The sequence below is a fragment of the Bidens hawaiensis genome, unplaced genomic scaffold (assembly GCF_021521415.1).
Source record: "Bidens hawaiensis isolate Kalapana, Puna unplaced genomic scaffold, B.hawaiensis_p1.1 tig00030187_1, whole genome shotgun sequence".
In the NCBI taxonomy this organism is placed as follows: domain Eukaryota; kingdom Viridiplantae; phylum Streptophyta; class Magnoliopsida; order Asterales; family Asteraceae; genus Bidens; species Bidens hawaiensis.
In genome coordinates, this window is record NW_027495016.1 from 77,676 (window position 1) to 100,931 (window position 23,256).

A 23,256-nucleotide genomic window follows, 5' to 3' on the forward strand; every position below is an offset into this window, starting at 1 on the left:
GTGTTTGCCCCGCCCTCCATTGATTTGATAGTGTTTAGCACAAACACGCTCCAATGATTGATGTTATGAATTTTGGGAGCCCATGCTACATAGTTTAAGGAAATCGAGAAATCCAAGCCTGCTTGGTCTTGGACCTTTTGACATTTTCAAAAATCTCAAAGGTTTCAGAATCTTCAGACATATTCGTTAAAGCAGAATGCTTGTTGTCTGAACTTTCAAAAATTGACATTTAAAACCGTTGAATTTTTCTGAACTTTCATATTTTACTAATATGACATTGTTATACGAACTTTCAGAACAAGACTCTTTTTCAATGAAACTTGTTTGGTTTTGACATATGAGTCCTTTTTCTTAATTATCAAATGATATTGCTTTGATATGGATCTTTTACCATAAAATTTCAAACTTTTAAACCTTTTTACATCACAATAATTCAAATCAACAACCTCAACAACTTTTGGTTTTCTCGAAACAGTTTTAGCGGTATCGTCTTTTCTTTTGAAAGTTTGTTTCGGAGGAACCTTAGGAACAATAGATTTGACATTTAAATTCAAATTTGATTTGACATTGAGCTCATATTTTTAGATATTGAATTTTGAAATTTTTGTTTTTCTGTTTCAAAAACTTGTTGGTTGTCTTTTATGTAACAACATCTGATTTTGTGATGTAAGCAAACTTAGGACTATCCATTTAACAAGAAGGTTCCTCAGTTTGTTACATTTGTCTTTTGAAACAAAGAAATCTTTATTGGATTGATTTCGTACCATGTACGAATTCAACCTTATTAAAGAATTTTTGGTGGTTACCATCATCATGCCAATAACAATTAGAAAACATAAAGAACACATGCCCTACTTCTCCGATCAACAAACATTCTAACCAGAGGTTTTGAACATGATCACGCCCATTTTTTCAGTTTACTGGCTTAGGGAAATTTCTTTTGGAGTCTTTATTACCATATGTAATACATTGTCTAACCCCTCTGGATATTTTTGAGCATAACTACTCTGAATTGGGGTTGAAACATGCTTATACCCCAAACCATGATCATTATATCCATAAACAACTTCCCTAGTTAATTCATCTTCACCTGTCGGTTTGGGGAGAATATTTTCTAGGACAAAAGATGCTCTTTGTAACTGTTAAGATTCAAATCAACTTTTTCAGTCTTAATTTTAACAGTTTGTAGTTCCTTTTTATGTGAAGTATTTTCATTAATTTGTTTGTTTATGGCAACCTGTTTATCATTTATAGTGTTTTTTAACATCGAAATTGTTCTCATTTTTTGAAGCTTATCATAAGCTTCCTTAACATTTTTAACATCATTTTGTATAGAGCCGTTGTGAGTTTTTAACATTTTGTACTCCACATCTTTTTCTAAGCATTCTTTTTAAACTAACTCACATTCTTCACATGATTTTATGTTTTGAATGTTTAACGACTCATGATTAGACTATGTTTTGATTTTAACTTGATAATGAGAAGAAGGTTCATAGTGTACCTCGAATAACTTAACCTCTTCAAATTTCACAGTCAGGATGTTTTGAACTTTCTTTTTTGACTTATTTGAGGATTTGTTCATTTCCCTTAACTTTAGCAACAGCTTCCTCGGCATCATCCTCAACTTTCATCAAAGTGAACTCCATATTCAGATTATCTATAGTAGATTGAAACAATGATTCCAAAACCAATTTTTCATCATGTTCTAAAACACCATCATCATCGAACTTTGAGTGTTTTCAAATTCTGGCAATGACAGTTCTTCAGGTTTAACAATCTTTTCAGCAGGTATATCAATCATTTCAAACTTTTTAGACTTGTCAATTTGGACTTCAATCTCGTAATCAAACTTCACAAACTTCTCACAATCTTCAATTAACTCATGAATTTGTTCAAACTTTTCCGAACTTTCATAACCATCAACTTTACTATTCTTTTAGAGGAACAAATCCTAATTCATTAGCTTCTCGATGAATTGAGAGAGATTGAGACTGTTGTATATGTTAGGGTCTGATTGTGTTGACATAATGATTATACCCCAATCTTCAGGTAAATTGTCAACGAGTATGTCGGCCAACCTGTCAATGTATTCGAAATCACGTCTCTCAATTCTAATATGTTTCATTTCGCTCACAAGCTTGAAATATCTTCTGATTAAACGATCAAACGATTCTCCAGTCATCATCTCAAAATCAACAAATTCTTTCTTCAAAATTTCATTTTATTTCTTTTTGGTGTAGCTTCAACGTTAAACCAACTCGAAAATTCCATTTTGAAAATTTTCAGATTTTTGTGATCACAACATTTAAGTTCAAGCATATAAGTTCTTGGCAGCATATAAATACAAGCAACGTATAAGTCTCACAGCGTATAAGTCCAAGAAACGTATAAGTCTCACAATGTATAAGTCAAAGCAAAGTATAAGTCCAGCGCGTAAGTCCAGTGCATAAGTCCAAACAGCCAAAATAAATAACGTTTTTCGAAGTTTGACCTATCAAACGAGCTGAAAATCACATGAAATTTTCCAGAAATGTTCCCAACATAAAAACGAACATTTTTTGCAATCGGAATTTAATTCTGGAATGGGCCAGTTTTTCGCGTTTTTTTACGATTTTTGACGTTTAAGCAAGTAAACGAACTCGAAAACCAACAAAGCTTTCCATATTTAATCTATAAACAAAAACAAACAATCTCTAAGCTTTTGAACATGATTTGACTTTAACGAATCCAAAATGAACTTTTAACGAGTTTGAGAAATAGATAGATTCTGGAAGTGAAAGGAGTGAGTCTTATCTTTTCTTCCGATATCGAGCACCAAAGCTCTGGTACCACTTGTAGAACCGTGATTGTGTCATGATCAAGACGTAAATCGATATCTAGAATCAACGTGAAGGTGTGGAATCCCTAAAGGTGATCGAAAACAACAAGGTTTCTCATTATCTTCTCTCTATTTATGATATATATCAAGGTTTACAACAAGATATGACAAATATCAGTGCATGTACTTTCTGGACCAAAAGGTTGTGAATGCATATGTCAAGATTACTATTTATAGGAAAGTTATAATATATCTGGCGCATAAGTACATATGTGGCGTATAAGTACATATGCGTCGGATAAGCACATATGCGACGCCTAAGTACTTATTCGGCGCATAAGTACTTTTCCAGTCGCATAAGTATCTAGGCACATAAGTTATACTCTAGAAAACTTATACTCCATAAAACTGTTTCACGCATAACTTTTTGTTCCAGCCTCCGATTCACGTGTCGTTTGATGCGTTAGAACCATAATCAATGTAACCTTCATTTGACAAAAACGAAAGCGATAGACGTATGCATTGTTAACAATTAGGTTCATGTGGTTATTCCCATGTGATTGGATTTTGAGTTTGGTAAAGAGTAGAAGACTTGGGATATGATTGGTGGATACCTTGTCAGTTGATTGTTGAATATTGTATGAATCAAGCACAGCAAATGTCTAATTCATGTGTGCTCGGTGATTCATTATCTAAGATTGGATGTGGGAGAATGGAATGAGGTAGCAGTGAAATGAATGTTGATCATGGACTCATGAAAGATAGAAGAACTGATCTTAAAGCCGATAGGGAAAGTCTTTAATGCCAATGATTAAAGAGGATCGGGAAAGCATAATGTTCAATGGGTCTTTTAGTCTTGATGATTGACTTGTTGGTTGACCTATAATCTAAGCAATATCCAAAGGGGAGATTGTTGATGCATGGAATGTCTATTTGCTTAGATTCACCAAGACTAAGCAAAATCCGAGAGGGAGATTGTTAGTACATAATATCTTGTGTGGTAGGTCTTGATATCATGTGATTTTGAATGTATGCTAAAGTTTTGGAACACATAAAACACTTATGTGCCGCATAAGTTACACGACGCATAACTTATGCGCTGTATATCTTATTATGCACGGCATATGTCACAAAAAGCCTATATATAGGTTGTTTGGTGTTTGTTTTCATTTATCCTTTGGGAGACCTTCTGGTTCCTTTGGTCAAATATGTACTTGATCTTTATATTGTCATATATTTTGTACTATCACTGCTATCAAACAATAAAGAGGAGATTAAAGAGACGTCTTGTGTTTTTCACCTTGTTATGGTTTCCGCACATAGCATTGTATGGTAGATTTCATTGTGGATACTCGTACACGTCTATCTGACAATCCTAGATAAACTTTTATTGTCAGTTTCATCCATGTGCAGCTCACATTTATTCAGCTCTGTAAGAGGGTGACAATATCTGGGCAACAACTCGGGTAAAACGTTAAAGTTTTTATATTGATACTTTAACATTGTCTTCTTGATTTCTTATGTACTACCCAAGCTTCTTGCCCTCAAAGAATTATACAATTTAGCTGAAATATTAATGTCCCAAACTGATGAAAAATGTTCAGGCAATGCCATAGCCAAAGTAGAATAAGCTTTGACTTCCAAATCACGTTTTTTCTTCTCTTCAAGTGTTAACTATTCGATTGCTTTGTTTCTAGCACCAACGCCAGGAACACCAATTATAGGATACTCATAAGGAGTTTCCAATATTGGAAGACAATCAGGTTCAATAAAACCTAAATGAGATTCAAATTTTTGGCTCTGTCTTTAAAAATCATTGATGTTTGTCAGCTTCTGGGTTTTTGTAGGTGAACCGATTTCATTAATGTAGTTCAACATGGTTTGCATCATCGCGTTTTGAGAAGCAAGATCATAATAATGTTTCATTTTATGCAAATGTTGGGTAAAAATATCAACAATAAAGTATAAGGATAGAATCTAACAATCTTTGAAAGATTAAGCCAGCGAATGAGGAACAAATGAGGGCAGCGAATAGGGTCAGCGAATGAATGGTTTGGTGAATGGACACGAATGGATAACTTGGTGAATAAAGATAACACACGTAAGAGTGCTATGGCGAATTGATGGTTAGGCGAATGCCACTGTTACACCAAATGGAAGGAAACTTGGTGAATGAGCGGTTAAAACGGTTATAACAAACTCAGCGAATGAGGCTTAAGAACTTAGCGAATGTTATGAGAAACCAGCGAATGTCTTCAAGTCTTCAAACTAAAACCAACATCCATAACCAATACCAATTCCTATCCAAACCTCACCAAATCAACACAAATCCATACCAAAACCAACACTGTTCTATCCAACCAAAACATATTTAAATCCAAAAGCAACCAAAATAGATCAATTAATCTCGATTTAACAAAGTAAGTCCAATTAATAATCATACCAATCATCCCCAATCCTTACTTATAGCAATTAACCAGTTTAGTTTAGTTGAACGAATTGAACAATTTCAGTGTCCGTACAAGTCCGATAACAATTCACATAATTAACATTGTTTAAAACCTAATTGATTGATCATATCAACTAATCAAAACACATCCTTGAGCTCTGAGCTATGATACCACTTGAGGAAGCACGATTCATCATCGTTAATGCATAAACTTGGATCTAGTCTTATGATTATAGTTGAACTAGATCAATTAGGGTTACTGTGTGTAAGTGTGTGTTTTCAGAGAGAATTTAGCCAGAGTTTGGAAAAAAAATATCTCATAAATGACTGAATTCTTTAATTGGAACATAATTTACAACCTATTTATAGTTTGTGATCTATTTGTTAAACATGCTTAGCGAATGGACTCCATATGCTATGTCATTCACTAATATCACTAGCGAATGGCCTCTACAAAACACAAACCATACGCTAGACATCCTTAGCGTATTGCTAACTAAACCCAAAACCCCATTCGTTAAAAAAATCCTTAGCAAATGGACTATCAATAATTACAATATAACCCCCTGTACTATTACAAAAAGACCAACACTTATAAACAAAGACCGAGACGATAAATCATGTATCAACAAAAATCAATCAATAAACAAACTTGGGTTCAAATATCGATTGCATGTGGGAAGTAAGGACGAAGAGACCAAAGCGAAGCGTAATGTGAAGCATAATCATAGTGAACCATAGTGGTCTGCATAAGAGATTAGAGAGATAGAGAGAGAGAGTGTGTGTGTGTATGTGGAGAAGGGTGGTCCAATCATATTATCGTACAATAGCCATTGCTGACTTTACAACCATTAATGCATAATTTTCCCGAAATTGTAGTATGTGTGTGTATATATATAATTTCTTTCTTTTTAATACGAAATTATTTAAAAGCAAAAAAAATAATAATAAACTACAATATAGAATCAAGCATTTCATTTATTTTAACTTGCGTACCTTTTGCTATACTTTTGTTTTTTTAATATTAGAGATTTTTTTTTCCTTTTTAGAACCCAAATGTGTTGTATGTTAGCATGCGTAATTATGTTCATGCATAATTACGAAAATAGGTGCTTAATTATCATATGAGATGCGTAATTATTCGTGTGCTTGTGTAGTTATGTACAACAATATTTTAAACATAAGATGCGTAACTATCATATTGGTTGTGTGATTAAATATATAAATGTGTGATTAAGTTTGTGCTTGTGTGATTAAATATATAAATGTGTGATTAAGTTTGTGCATAATTATTCATCAAGATTGTGTGATTATGTAAATATTTTTGCATGTAGGTTGTGTATTTACAATTATGCCACTGCTTTTTTGTTTACATGAAATTAAGGTGCAACATTTCTTCGTACGCTTTGTATGATGAGGAGAATTCTTATAATAACATGTCTCCTTAAAAATACAACTTTTGAAAATAAATTCTAGGTTTTATAACCATTAAGTAACCTTGAATGATCATATAGTGGAAGATGATTTTCAAGATAATGTTAATATTTCAACTCTTATTAATATTTATCAAAGTTTAAATATAGCTTACCCTGATTATTATTAAACAAGTATAAATTATGTGAATATATCAATTATTATTAATAACTTATTTTTTTGAGTGTGTTATCAATACAGTACGCGTGTGCATGACATTGAACCCGTAACGGGTTTCGGTATGCACATAACCGACAACACGACATTATTGCTCTCTCAAGTGTGATAGCTAAATTCAAGGGGATAGCACGAGGAATACGAGAATTTCTATTCATAAGAAAGCTCATAACTAAAATTGGGTTGACCCCAAAAGAAAGCATCAAATTTAAATTGTGATAATAAAGCTAAATTCATATTTCAAAAAACCCGGTATGACATGATTGAACGAAACACATAATAGTTGACATGAACTTGATTAAAGAAAAAATCAAGGCTAGGATTGTTAAACTCTTGTTTGCTCAGTCAAAAGATCAGCTAGCAAACATACTGACAAAGGTAGATGAAAGAATCTTCAACTATTGTTCAGGCAAGTTAAGTATTGGGAAATCCCACTACTTAACTTAAGAGAGAATGTTGAAAATAATTAACAATTAAAAAAAGAAAAATATTGTGGGATCAGTTAAGCACATCTCTCAAAATTGAGGCATAATCACAGCTCGTTGATAGCTAATTTTTAGTACATAACCGATGTATCATTTCCTCTGTTAAGTCATTTAATTTACTATAAATTGTGGTTCTTTGTCCACTGTAAATCATCACAAAATAAACAATATAATCCTTTTCTCTCAATAATACTCTGATTTCTAGTTATAACATGGTATTAAATAGTATTTAATGGTCCTAGGATCAAGCAATACGAATTGCTCATCATCTACCTCGCAATTTACTTTTGAACATTACCATGTCTGATGGCGACAATGAGAATAACACCACCATGAACAATGGCTTTACCACTCAACTAGCCAATTTTTTCAAAAAACGGTCTTCAATGCAAGAACCAAAGTCCTAAACAAAATCCCATATCGGAGAGACAACACCGGTAAGACGAAGGTCGATAAGTCGGGTCATCATCCCGGATTGAAAAATCACAATTAAAGTGTACCAAAGATGGCTTCTTGGAATGGTCGATAGTCATTGCGGTATGCATAAATATACCAAAGAACAGAGCTTCAAGATCGATGGCTTCTTGGAATGGTGGAGCAATAGCCGCGGAAAAATGGCAAAGCTGGCAAAAAGGCCATTCGCAGCGATGCCATGGGTAGTAGTATGAACCCCCCCCCCCCCTTTTGAAATTCTAGATTATTCAATTATAGTTTAAGCCCTGTACTTTTATGACACCCCCCCCCCCCCCCCCTTTTGGAAATTCTTAATTTTCTTAATGACACCTCCTTAAATTTTGGATTATCAATAAATCATCTTCGAAGCTTGAAATCTTCTAAATATACGAAAGAGATTTTCTTTGAATGTATGTATGTAATTTGAAGAGCAAAAGAGTGAAAACTTGTGAATATATGTCTTCTACGTATAGCTAAGCAAGTCAGATATCTACTTCTCACTTATCCTAGTAGCTAAGCCCAAGTATTTAACTTAACGGGTCAAGCGCGTAGGTTCACACCCCTTGAAAACACACCATAAACACCCAAACTTGAACAAGGTGTTCGACTCTTTCTGTATTAATTGAAAGCGCTTACAAAGGGTGCTTAATACAAAGACTTGGTCTTCAACTTAAACAGAAAATAAACATAAACTAATAGTCCTACAAGTAAGTAACTGAAACAACCACCAAGTATTCGACCTTCCCACGTCTTTTTCCTTATTAGGTAGTGGCCCATACTCCAAAGGAATCGACTGACCATTTCCTCACCTGACCCACGACATGTTAACCTGTGACCCTTGTATATCCGAGCCGTACCAGTTGATCCAAAACTATCAAGATTATCCAACAAAGCATTCTTTGGTTTATTAATCCAAAGCTTCTAAAGATTCCATCTTTCAGTTTGAATTAACCCTTTTGATGATAGTTAAGTAACCAAGGTGAGCTTCAATGAAGGACATTCCCAAATGGCAAAGCCGACAAAAAGGCCATTCACAGTGATGGGGGAGAAGCAGCCATGGGTAGTAGTAATGCCACATGCAATGACAACGACCTCCATCATTCTTCTACTGGAAAGAAACAGTTCTATGAACTAGCTGCCGTGTTTGGAGGATGCAGAAGAGTCTAGGGTTTGAGTTTAAAAACTCAAACCCTTCCACTTTTAATTCCAGATTATTCAATTATAGTTTAAGTCCTACACTCTTATGAACCCGCAAAAGAGTGAAGACTTGTGAATATATAAGTCTTTTACTTATAGCTAGGAAAATCAGATATCTACTTCTCACTTGTCCTAGTAGCTAAGCCCAAGTATTTTATTTAATGGATCAAGTGCATTGGTTCACACCCGTTGAAAACACACCGTAAACACACACACTTGAACAAAGTGTTCGAATCTTTCTGTATTAATTGAAAATGATTAAAAAGGGTCCTTAAAAAAAAGACTTGGTCTTCAACTTAAATAGAAAAAAAAACATAAACTAATAGTCCTACAAGTAAGAAAATGAAACAACCACCAAGTATTCTACCTTTCCACGTCTTTTTCCTTATTAGTCAGTGGCCCATACTCCAAAGGAATCGACTGACCATTTCCTCACCTGACCCACGACCATGTTAACCTGTGACACTTGTATATCCGAGCCGTACCAGTTGACCCAAAACTATCAAGATTATCCAACAAAGCATTCTTAGGTTTATTAATCCAAAGCTTCTATAAAGATTCCATCTTTCAGTTTGGCTTAACCCTTTTGATGATAATTAAGTAACCAAGGTGAGCTTGAATGAAAGACATTCCCAAAGTGCAATGATTCTTTCTTTTATTATTTGAAATTCAAATAATAAAAACTTAAATAATTTTGTTTAAATATATTTTTATCAACTTTTCTTAAGTTTATAGAACTTCACAACTTAATTCAAGTTGTTATTAATCTTCAATGGAATTATCTTGTAATTCCATTATCTTCAATCTTGATGTAGAATCTTCTCTTTTAACACTTTGATCATTAATCTTGTTAATTCCACCATCTTTGCTCTTAGATGACATGTAGAATCTTCATTAAGCACTTAATCATACTTATGAGTGGCTCATAATGATCAATCAAGTGGTTAAAGGACATGTGTGTGAAATATAGCGTCAATGATCACCTAATACTTTTTCATGTCACATTACACTAATTTAGTCATATAATCAAAACAATTAAGGTTGAATAAAGGTTAAACCGTTGTTTTCCCAGCAGTAACCTTTTTCATTACTCATTATGTAATGTACGCTAATACGTATTACTAATAACTAGTAATTAGAAGATTTTAAATTGGTCCACAAAAATCCAGAATCTACGACTCAAGAGAGAATGTCATTGATAAAGAAGACGACGATGACGTCAGGGATATTGAAGGTAAGGTTCTAACTCTTTCTTTTGACTGTCGTGTACTGTTGTTGCTTTTTTAAGAGTTTTAATGTTGTGACTAGTTTCAAATTGTAATCGTTTAGTAACTGAATACAAAGGCTAGCATTATTTCCTCCTCTTTTGTTGATTTAACTTTCCAAGGATATACTTGTATACGTTAGGATATGTGCTTTCAATATTTTTTAAATAATTCCAACTCTTTTTCTAAAATTGGTCAAAAGTTACAATTCTGGAAGCCTACTTGTGATTAGAAAATTAACATGAATTTTGTTACGAATTGGACACCAACATCATACCTTTGGTGGTTGAAAACTATTTCTGAAGTTTCTTGTGTAATTATTTTGATTACAATTTGCTGAGTGTTTATTGATGGAACTTTTCAATTAGTTTTGTAATCTATAAATTAATGGTCATTTGTTAATTATTTTTTCACTGGAGCCATGATGTATATATTACTCTACAAGAGGTTAACTTCTATGTTCCAGTTATAATGTTGTGGATAAGGACGTTGGTTTGATTTGTTGTCGCTCTACTGATGGTTCTATACTGATGGTTTCTTTTACATTCATCAACCTGTGGAGTTTAGTCAATGGTAGTCAAAAGTGAACCATAGTCAAAGTTGAGTTGCACTAAAAAGATTACAGAACGGATATGACTTTCAAGTGGAAACAGAATGCATTGGAAGATAAATATGGACATTTAATAGACATATATGGTTTTGTCACTGGATTGGGTGCACCTTTGTGTAGGTTCCAAAAGCGGATCTAAAAACAAGTTTTTGAGTCAATCTCACTTACTAGCTAGCGGAAATCACTAGTAAGCAACTAAGATCTCGGATCTTGGAGTGTTTGGTTATTTGCCGAGAGAAAGGAGAGGAAGAGAGTTGAGAGAAAGTTGGTGAATATGGATAAGATTGAAGTATTTGTAAAAAGGTTGTTTGCATGTACATGTCTTCTACTATTTATAGTAGAAGATATTCCATGCTACTATTCATTATTAACGACCCATTGGGCTCAAATATGCATGGCCTCAGGCCCAAACATACATTTACAAAACCGACAAGCTACTAAGATACATTGTTACCAGAACAAACAAATACAAAAGACTAATAAACAAATCTGGACCCTACAATATCCATCTAGTCTTTAGTATTTGTGTCGGTAGCTTCTGTCTTCAGTCGGTCTCATAGACGAAGCCGGATTTAGAGTTGAATAGTTGATTGCCAACAAGGTAATGAACAAACTTGTTGAACTTCTCAACTATTTTATCTATCACGTCCCTTCGAACTTCTTCAACAATGGCCAATGGGGAGTTGCACAACTTCAACAGATCTTCTTTGCTGAGGGCAGCTATTTCATGCGCATCAAAGAAGCGAACGAAATGCATGTCTTTGCAATGAGTTACAGCCTCCCCAGTGCTGTTATCAAACTCCTAGCAGATGAAATCACAGAATAGATTGGGCAAGAATAGCTCTCCATGATAGATAGCTCGGCCATATTTGTGTGTCTTCTACCTCCATGATTTTTTCTTCTTCCCAGTGGCTGGATCAGTTTCAGTTGGATGCCGAAACAACTTACTTTTGTTGAGTTTAAAGTTGAGGCATTCGTTCCTACATTCCATGCTCAAAACTGATTGAACCTTCCCTTGAGATCCTCTTCTGTCGCCAAGTAACCTACAATTCGCTTGAAGTAGTTCATGTCAATCTCAGACAGGGTATGCATATACGTGTAATGCATGTAGGTTAGATCTCCATTGGCACCTCAGATTGCCCAACTCTTGCTACTGGCGTGCCACTTACGATAAACGATTGGAGAGTCGTCAAGGTAAGTAAACTCTGTCACGAATGCTAGCTCGATTGATGATTAAGTATCTCTTGTTCCTTCTTCGTCTTTGGACTTCAGACAATTCACTAGCAGCATTCACAAGAAAACAAAAAGAATTTGCTTCTAACACTTTTTCAAATCAATAATACAAGTTGAAATTTTAATATCTTGTTTTATGATGAATATAAACCTGTTTACCTCTTTGTTGAATAATAGTTGTGTTGTAGAAATCTCATTCTCATGAATGATGCTTGTAAAGTTAGGAAGGTCATAAAGCTTCAACTCCACCAGTTGTGGTAACTCTATTGTATTGACACTATTAGACAAGCTTACAAGTGATGTCAAAACAGGACATGAGGAAACTGTAAGGCTCTCAAGTTGCTTCAAACCATTTTCCATCTGACTTGTGAAGAGGTATGTCAAGTCTGGACACTCGAAAACATGAAGGACTTTTAAGTTGGAAAATGTTGAACTTTGAGAAGGAGACATTGAAATATTGTCAATATAGCTCATGTCTTCCACACTCAAATGAAGTTCCTCTGTTTTAGAAAATAGCTGATTAATTTTGCTTTCCAGGAGATCACTTCTATTAGTCTTAAGAGCTAATGTATTCTTGAAGGAAAGTGTCCCTTCGTGTATTCATTTTTTACTTCCAATAAACAACCCATAGATATCCTAAATCTTTGGAGTGTTTTGAATGACAGATCTTTTGGCTGAAGAATATTCTCAAAGAATTCTAGCTCTAATGTATTAAGATTCTCTGAAAGCATCTTTAACTCCTCACAGCTGGCATCGGTGAACCAAATAGGTTTATATGCAAAAGCTCTCATATAAAGCTCTTCAAGTTTGTCCAAGTTCTGAAAGATGCCATCATCAATACAAAGGTTAGCGCATCCTGTCAAATCAAGTAATTTCAACCTCTTTAGCTTCCTTATTGTGGATGGTAATTTCCGAATGCCACAATGAGAAACGCTAAGAACTTCTAAATTAACAAGATCTCCAAGAAAAGAGATATCATTATCCACCAATGAGCATGAGCGAAGGCATAATGTTCGAAGGCTGCTGAAGCATTGAACTGGTACCGAAAGCAATGGATTCCACATTCTGTCATATGATATAACTTCAAGCTTTTCCATTAGCTTATAAAAATCTTTTGGGAACGTAAGTAGCTTATTCCCATTCATTATCTTCAAAAGTGCAAGGTTTGGGTAATAAAAATCTTGGGGAAACTCAGACATACCTTGGCATGTTAATAAAATTCTCTCACAATACTCCTGTGTAGGCCATTCGCACTTGTCTCCATGGTTGACAATGGAAGCTTGCTTGAATTCTGAAATATTATTCAAAACAAAATCCCGTGCAAGATCATGCATTTTCACGCATTCTATGGTAGAACTTTCTGTCAATAAATTTGCACGTATGAGGCTACTAACAGATGTGCTTGTTTGCTTTCTTGCTTCATCTAAACTATTCGCTTCCGTAAAGAAGTGCAGCCCCCATCCATACCTCACCAACTCCTCAAGAACAATATCAAAGTCAACTGGAAATAAGCCACAAAGAACAAAAATTGCTTTATCGACATCCTTTTTGAGATATCCGTAGCTTATCTCAAAAATTTTGTACACAACATCTTTAAGGTCATCAATGTCATTAAGGTTATGGCGTTGTAAACTATTGTGTGCGACTTTCCACGCATCCTTTTTTTCACCTTTAAGAGCCTCTGCAATGGTTTTTATGGCAATAGGCAACCCACTACACTTGTTTAAAATATTTTCTCCTATCTTGCAAAGCTCGCCATCCGGATCTGAAAGTCCTACTGTTTTCCAGAAGAATGAGTTTGCTTCTTTTTCTTCTATACCAATTATTTTGAAAACTTTTGAACTAGTTTCAATATTCATCTTAGTGCAAACCTTTTCATTTCTTGACGTCACTAGTAACTTGAAGTTTTTTGGAAAAGGACTTGTAAGTCCAATGTCTTTGAGTTGGATCGCCTCGCAAACATCATCCATTATAAGCAAAATGTTTTCGCCACTTTTTGACATCCCTGCAAAACTGTTCCCAAGACGAACAGCCCTTGTCTCTTTATTTTCATCGGTTAGAGCTACATCCAGTTGTTTTGCAATAGCATCTTGAGTAGCAATTGGGTCGTACTTTGTCCCAATAGACACCTTCACAACCCATTTAAACATTCCACTCCTCTTCACAACCTTCTCTATGTCTTCCATCATTGTGGTCTTTCCGACGCCTCCCATCCCCCATAGACCCATCATTTGTGTCTCACTATCTGCTTCAAGTAATTTCAATACCTCATTGAGCAACAATTTTCTCGACGGGAAGATGTTTAGGGTAATTTCAGAGGAAGATGAACTAGAAGGACTAATTACCATACCAAGAGGTCTTTGTTTATCAGCCCACTCAATTTCCTTTCGTTTTTCAACAAGTTTATCTATCTTCTCCATAGTATTGAATGATCTTTTTCCTGCTATGTATCTCATCTTCAGATTCAAGCATCCATTTCCACTTGTTGGAATAGCTTCTGCTTCTTCTTTGATTGTTTCCACTTGTTCCAACCAACCAAATACTCGATTAGGTATAAGGTGGTCATTTCTTAAAGCATCCTTCTTCTTCTCTTCAATCTCATGTTTTGTTTCATTCAAGTCTTGTAGCCTTTCATTCATCTTTGTAACATGTTTTGTGGAGGAGAAAAAGAAAGCAAGGTGTTTCTTAACAGGTACCATCAAAGATTCAATAATGGGAGTAATAAATGGAGTTACAAACTCCATTTTCAGCTGCATACACAGAAACAATAATCATTAGAAAAAAAATGAAAGTGCTAATTTCTGTGTGAAAGTAGTTAAATTACATATCTGTGACTAATAGGAAGGTAATTATAAGTTTTTCAAGTAGCATAAAACTGAAGTGACGTGTGTAAAATTTAAGTTCGATAAACATGGCATGATTTTCCTTTTGCTTTTTGGTGTAATTTATGATTTGATATGGTGTAATTACCGGAATTAAAACTTTGATGTGTATAGATTTTAAGTGGAGTTGTGTTTGTGTTGACTTATGTAACCCGTTTATTTAAGTGGGTAGTTGTCACAACCCAGACCCCTATACCCCGGGAGGGGAGTCGTGAATGTTGAGTGGTGGTATCGATGTTTATTAAAATAATTTGCAGCGGAATATTTCATCAGAATCGTAGTTAGGAAAATTAATCAGAGTTATAAAAACACCATAATTCTTATTTTATAAACTGGGATAAAAACCAATATTTATACGAACATAAGTTTTATAGGGATAAACCCTAATTTACAAAACACGTTTCTTTATTCTGGTGACAAGCCACATATTTAAGCTGGAAGCCCGCAGGCATCATTCCTTGTCTCTAACAAGTCACCTGAAACATGTTTAAAAATATTTGATCAGCAGGAAATACTGGTGAGTACTTTCATTTATAAATGACGCATTTTACAGTTAGAGCATTAAGATGTTTTTACGTCTGCCTGCTTAGAAATTAACGAAAGGTACTTGTCACTCAACCGTATCTGTGACTGTGGTCATATTACTTATTGGCTAACACTTGTCCAAAAAGTAACGTGTAATAGCCCAGTAGGCAAGCCTTGTATACAAAACCCCACAATACCAGTAGTAACCATCCCGTAAGTCTACAGAGACTTAATCACTGTAATGTAATTTAAATCCTTTGAAAATATTTAAACTATCCGTCATGAGTTTGATGGTTTTGGAAAAACATCATGACAGTGTTGGAAAATCAATTGTCTCACGCAAATGTGAGTTATGCAAAAATTCGAATGTCTCACATTGTAAGTTTATATTTAACAAGCCTTCTGGTGTTAAGCCACTTATTTAAGCTGGAAGCCCACAGACATCATCCCTTTGTCTCTAACAAGTCACCTGAAACATGTTTAAAAATATTTGATTAACAAGAAATATTGGTGAGTACATTCATTTATAAATGACACATTTTACAGTTACAGCATTAAATGTTTTTACATCTGCCTGCTTACAAATTACCGAAAAGTACTTGTCATTTGACCATATCTGTGACTGTGGTCATATTACTTATTGGCTAACACTTGTCCAATAAGTAACGTGTAATACCCCAGTAGGCAAGCCTTGTATACAAAACCCCACAATACCAGTAGTAACCATCTCGTAAGTCTACAGAGACTTAATCACTGTAATGTAGTTTAAATCCTTTGAAAATATTTAAACTATCCGTCATGAGTTTGATGGTTTTGGAAAAGCATCATGACAGTGTTGGAAAATCAATTGTCTCACGCAAATGTGAGTTATGCAAAAATTCGAATGTCTCACCTTGCAAGTTTATATTTAACAAGCCTTCTGGTGTTAAGCACCTAGATTAAACACAATGTAGTAGTATATCTCTATTAGTATAAACCCATAATCATAATGATAATCACGAGACATGAAACTTTACACGATAGCACAATGTCATACCTTTCTTAGGTAGAGCTTTTGGATTCGTGTTATAAAAGTTCCTTTCAATCGGAGAGGTACCGTTACAATTACTTGGTATAATACTAGCCTTATATAAGGAAATTTTTGAGAGAGAAAATGAAACTGAACGATTTGTGAAGTCCAGAATTCCTCCCTGTTTATACTTGAATTTAAGCATCTTCGCGTATCGCGAAGGAATCTTCACGTATCGCGACGCTGCAGTAGGGTTGCCGAGTCAGCCTTAGCTATGCCACGTGGCTCGACACATGTCAGGCTACGTGTCAATGTTGCATAGCTTTCACGTCACATCTTCGCATATCGCGAAGAAGCTTAAGCATACTCCTTCGCATATCGCGAATGTGTAAAAACACTAAGGCGGCCCTTAAGCGGCGATGCGAGAATGCGAAGTGCAAAATGCGCCATCAAAGCGCCACATTGCGCCCATCGCACTTCGCCCGAGCCTGTGCCTGTGCGCATTGGGTGCTTCGCACCCTCCGCTTGAACTACTGGATGTAATTTAGCACATAAGAATATTATCATGTGAACGCTCTTCCTTATAAAGAGCTTACAAGTTTTATAATCTAGCGATGTGGGACAAGAGTTAGAAATCCTATTTATACCATGGTGGAAGCCTTCCATTTTCTTCCCTCCACCAATATGGGATGGAATTTTCCTTTACATTTTCCATTCTTCCTTTTATTTCTTCTCTTTTCTTTCTCATTTCTTCATTTCTTTCGTTGATTATTTTATTTCTTATTATGGATTGTTATAGTTGTGGTTGAGTTAACCGGTTTAACCATTTGTAAGTATCATTATAATGTCATATTTACAAATTAAGAAAATTATAAGATCATCCCATTAAACCCATTCGGTGCAACCCATTTAAAACACGGCTATGTTGCAAACAAGTCAAACACACTCGCAAGGTACCCAAGATACACTAGTTAAAAGCTCGAATTGAGCTTATCTTAAACGAGCTATAGCCTTAAAATAAGCTTGTTAATAAGCCTAAGTTTCACTTTTTGAGCTCAAGCTAGAATATCCTGAATCTAAACAAGCTTAATAACTTTTATTTAATGTGTTATATATATATATATATATATAATGCACTAGATAAAGATAGAATTGAGCCGATCTTAAACGAGCTTGAGCCTTAAGATAAGTTTGTTAATAAATGCTCCTAAGTTTTGCTTTTTAAGCTCAAGTTGGATCGAGAGTCTACACAAGCGTAATAACTTTTATTTAATGTATTAAATATATATATATATATATATATATATATATTTAATACATTAAATAAAAGTTATAGGATTTAGTTCATTTTAGAAGTGTTTCTTATTACGAGAAATGCGAGAAGTCAGTTGAACCAATCACAATTTTTTTTTATTGTTTGTTTTTATATATAGATAGGGGTATACTAGTAAAAAAATGGTTTGTTTTATATATAACAAGTAATAATTAATTGAGGGTTACATATTAATTTATATTAACTAAACTCTTTTTTTATTTATTTAAATTTTTGGTTAATGTGTATGTGTATGTGTATGTGTATGAATTGAGAGTTTGATTCCATCAGATGAATTGGGAATACGCCATATATCAAAATTAATTTGATAGGTTATTGATTATGTTCTTGTTTTGTCCCATGCATCAAACTAAACATACTCAAAATAAAAATTAACACATTAAAAAAACATACTACACAACATATATGAATGCATGTATTTACATAATTACATAGGCATGTACATACGTAGGCACGTAGGTACCTACGAACGTAAGGACGTTCGTACGTAGGCATGTAGGTATATCCATATATTGGGGCATAGGTAGGTACGCACCTACGTATGTATGTGCGTGCGTAGGGGTGTACACACATAGGGACACACCTACGTATGTATGTGTGTACGTACGTACCTATACTTCATATTGATACAAGAGGTTTTTACTAGTTTTATCACTGTACTCTTGCAAATAACAAGATATTCATCATCCAAAACATTAGATGAAGCATTTGTAAACCTTCAAAATGATAGTACACCAAGAATATTAAATGATTTTCAAAAGAGATATCTAATTGTGGCTTTAATGAGAAGATTTGACTAGTTAAGTAATTATGAGTTACACATTTGTTTTTAATGATGGTACATAAAAATAACTAACATACCCTTTTTGGTATTAAAGTTCATTAAAATGGTGAAAACAAATTACAAGAGTGCCATTTTGAGTAATGACCATTAATCAATCAAAATCAATGGATGATATTCACTTCTCGCACTTCTCGTTGTAATATCACTTCTAGCAAGATCCATCCCCTATATATATATATATATATATATATATATATATATATATATATATATATATATATATATATATATAGGGGTGGCATCTAGTGAAAACTCTTCTTAAAGAGAAAATTTAAAAACTCCTAAAAAACTATTTTAACTTTTTTTTGAAGTTTTTTTTTCCATTATTCTTATATGTTTTTATTGGTTTCCAAAAAAAAAAAAAACCTTTGCCTGTAACTTCGTCGGTGTAGTGTACATGTGTAATAGTGTGCATTGCATATATGCAAAAATGCTTGTATTGCATAGAATACAACACTATTACATATATTTGATACACACTATTGTATATATGCAATATAAGACTAATACGCACATTGAATACACATTAGTACGTATGTGTAATACAACATTAATGCACATGTGCACTGCATCAACTTTTATTTTGTTATTATTTTTTTCCATATAATACAACACTACTACACATATACAATACACAAATACTGAATATATGCAATTAAACACTATTAAACTTAAAAATACATAGTAATACACATGTGTAGTACAACAGTATCGCACAGTAATACGTATGTGCATTACAACGGGTTTTTTTTATTTATATATATATATATTTTTTGAAGCAAAGTGTAAGAAAATATAAGAATAATGGCAAAAACAGAAATTTGAAAATTTTTTTTTATTTTTAATTAAAAATAATTCTTTAGGATTTTTTAAGTTTTCTCTCTAAATATGAGTTTTCTCTTGATTCTCTCCCTATATATATATATATATATATATATATATATATATATATATATATATATATTTAATACACTAGATAAAAGCTTGAATCAAGCCCATCTTAAACGAGCTTAAGCCTTAAAATAAGCTTGGTAATAAAAGAGCATGAGCTTCACTTTTTGAGCTCAAGCTGGATCGCGACTCTTAAAAAGCTTAATAAATTTTATGTAATGTATTAAACATATTTATTTAATGATATTTTTTTAATATTATGATAATAATTAAATAATATATATATATATACACACACATATATATATTGTTATAAATAAAAATCATATATTTAAATATAAAAATATAGTTAAAAATATTTATAAATTAATTCATAAATATTAAACGAGCTGAGCTTGAGCTTTAACAAACGACTCACTAGCCAAACTCAATATTTTGAGAAAGAAACTCCAAGTGAGTTAGCCCGAGCTTGAGCTCTCATAAGTTAAAATGAGCCTATTCGAGTTTGGGCTCGGCTTAACTCGTGTATAGCCCTCAAGCCTTCTTGATTCATTTAGATTTTATTGGAATTCAAGTATTTGTTCCATATCTCCTCCAAATTTATCTTCGTCTACTTTTTTTGAATAGAGAATTTATCATTTTGGAGACTTTAAACCCATCACCTCATAACCCCTTGGTGGTTTAAAGGCTTTGCCTTTACCAATGGACCATCAACCCCCCCCCCCCCCCCCGGCATCTTCGTCTACTTAGCTATTGTTTCGATAAATTGTATTTCTTTTTTCTTTACCTTGTATAGGGATTATATACGATCAATTAAGAAACAACTCCCTTTGATACTGACTTCATCAAGGTAATAGAGCGGTTCTCTATTACTCTCTAAAGTTTCACCCTAGCCCTAAACCTTCGTCAACTAATGCCATGACAAGTGACACAACAGAATCTAGTGGCTCTGATATCAATTCGCCCCTTTATGTTCACCCTTTCAATTACCTGAAGAAACTTCACGTTAATCAATGACCATAACCATAACAATTGGCCATATGAGATGGTGAACTTCCTGTTCCGCAAGAACAAAGTTGGTTTATTTGAATGTTTCGAAGTGTAGTGGTTAAGCTTGAGTTGAGGGATAGGGGTGACCAAAGTAACTGAGGGGTGACCGGTGATGGTCGGGTATACTTCACATATATTATTATATTAATAGTTTCCTTTTAGTTTAATTATAGTATGAACATTGTTACTTCAAGCGTTTTTTTGTGTTTCAGGTCATTGGACGCTAAGGATGCTTATCGAGGTGATTTACGAGCTCAAAATGATGACTTAGCAAAGCAGAATTGATCGGCACACTTCCCAATGCAAGATACAAGAAAGAATCCAAAACTTCCCTACTGAAGAAGCCCTTCACGCTATGCGAAGGGGTGAGGACTAGTTGCTTCGTACTACGCGAAGGACCAAGCCAAAACCAGTTCGCGCTACACGAACCAATCTAAAAACGAAAAAATAAATATAACTTGATAAAATCAGTTTTCCAGCCCCCATTCGACCTATCATTTCTTCAAGAAGCTATAGAAGAACCCTAGGACGATTTTGCATCATCCCGAAGCCCTCGGTTCGTCTAATCATCGCATGCTTCCATCCTTTCATCAGATAAGCAAATTCTACGTGATAACGATGTTAGTCTAAAACTATTGTGTTCACTTTAGGCTAGGGTTTTGTGTAAACTGACCATGAGCGGGTTCTTGTGTTTTAATGATTAAGGACTTGATTGAGTTTGTTATTTGATCTTGTTTTACTTTATCATTGATTGTTTAAACAATTTATATATTTGGTTATCAAATCATGCATCAACTACTCGTGTTCATCAATATTTAGGACTGGGTTCTTGTGTCATTGATCCAAACCCGTTAATCATTGCATATCAATTGGTTTTCATAATATAAAGCTAGTAATTAGGTAGATCGCGTTCAGTTGTGCTAACAATTCGGTAGGGTTTCGTTTGTCATCGCAACCAAACTACTAGGTCTAGTAATTACTGTGTAATCAATTTAACTGAATCCGTGACTTGTTGGTTATCCCATGGCCTGAACCTGAAGTGAATCACTTACTCTCATAACTTTTTAAAAACATTATAAGTAATCATGTATTCTAAAAATATATTTCAAAACTACTTGACATCGATTGCCTGCTTAGTTTACGAGTTAATAAATTATGTGTTTCACTTGCATTTTCTTTTGATTCCGTGTGGAAATGACCTTACTTACCCATACTATTTATAGTTATTTAAGCTTTTAAAATATTTATTTTTGATTAGAGCACGAGATCTACATCAACCAGACTCCAAACCTATAAGAATTTTTAGACGATGTCGCAAAAATTTACCCTACCAAGTGAAAAACGGAGGTGACCGGGATCAGCACCCCCCCCCCCCGATAAGATGTGCCCTGTCGAAGTGGAACCCCGTATTTCTCTTGGCCCAATTAAAATACAAACTCAAACTAAAGAGCCCACTTATTTAGGCTTCAATGATCAAAGAAATTGAACTCAACCCGATTGGCTGAAAGATTTTCACGTGTTTGTCGACCTAACTCGCCCGCACCGGGTCAAAGGTCTTCAATGGTACATCCTATTTCTAACTTTATTTCTTATAATAACTTTTCCTATTGTCACAAGGTTTTTCTAGAGGCCATAACCACCAAAGGTGAGCCAAGGACTTTCATTCACACGATGAAAATTGTAAAATAGAAAGACGCTATGAAAAAAGAAATCTGAGCTCTTGAAGAAAACAACATATTGTCACGACCCACCCGAAAACACAAAATTTTACGTGAAATCCTTATCATTCCGGAACCATAAAGAAATATCTAGAGCTGCCCAGAACAATCTAGAACAATCCTGAATATACCGGATCAAGCTAGAACAATCCGGAACAACCTGGTATCTTCTAGAATATCCCAATACAGCCTAGCAATCTCCAGAATACTTTGAAACTTCACATACTTGTATTAGATATTTTGTATGGAAATCTCCAGATAGAAAGACCTAGACACTAGATAAATAGGATGGAGGGGTTTCATTTAAGATCATCCCATCACTTGTAATCATAACCACAAAGTTGTAAGCCTTGTAACAAGCTTCTTGTACCTTGTTCTTGAAATCAATATAAAAATGACTTGTAACTCCAACGCTTTCGCACCACAACACTTGCATTCGTTCATAACCATATCAAAGGCTTAACTTAGAATCATTCTAAGTTGCCACACGAGAATTCAAAATTTAATTCCGTGACATTTGGTATCAGAGCTGCGTCGATTCATCGGAATGGCGAATAAGAAAAGCAAGAAAACTGCAGCAAATAAAGAGAACATCTCAAAGAAAGAAGATACTCATAACCCAGACAAAAATCAAAATGAAGATGGAAAAGGCAAAGGTATGTCTAATAATCTAGTGGTCCTTAGACAAAAATATGGCTTATATATGTAGAAGCATCAGTCACTCAACCTGGAATAAGAAAAGCAAGAAATATGCAGCAAACAAGGAGAACGTCTCAAGGAAAGAAGAGACTCATAACCCAGACAACAATCAACATGAAGCTGGAAAAGACAAAGGTATGTCTAA

The 23,256-nt window shown here is 34.2% G+C and overlaps 1 protein-coding gene across 1 annotated transcript; it reads right to left on the minus strand.

Moving 5' to 3' along the window:
• Positions 1 to 11,471: 11,471 nt before the first annotated feature.
• LOC143579980 (disease resistance protein At4g27190-like) lies at positions 11,472 to 22,862 on the minus strand. The gene is made up of 5 exons (XM_077063142.1): positions 22,783 to 22,862; positions 20,635 to 20,701; positions 12,772 to 14,910; positions 12,320 to 12,676; positions 11,472 to 11,729 (listed from the first exon to the last, which is right to left on the minus strand). The coding sequence occupies exons 1-5, from the start codon at positions 22,860 to 22,862 to the stop codon at positions 11,472 to 11,474; spliced, it is 2,901 nt and encodes a 966-aa protein (XP_076919257.1).
• Between the last annotated feature and the right edge of the window lie 394 nt (positions 22,863 to 23,256).

Bases quoted from the DNA above. Each gene is read 5' to 3' on its own strand.
- LOC143579980 (XM_077063142.1), bottom strand. From the start codon at position 22,862: ATGGTTATGAACGAATGCAAGTGTTGTGGTGCGAAAGCGTTGGAGTTA. The intron at 12,677-12,771 runs GTAAAAAATGAA...AAAATTAATCAG, and splicing joins CTATGGGTTGTTTATTGGAA to CTATTTTCTAAAACAGAGGA. The intron at 11,730-12,319 runs GTAAACAGGTTT...TTCATCTGCTAG, and splicing joins AACTATTATTCAACAAAGAG to GAGTTTGATAACAGCACTGG.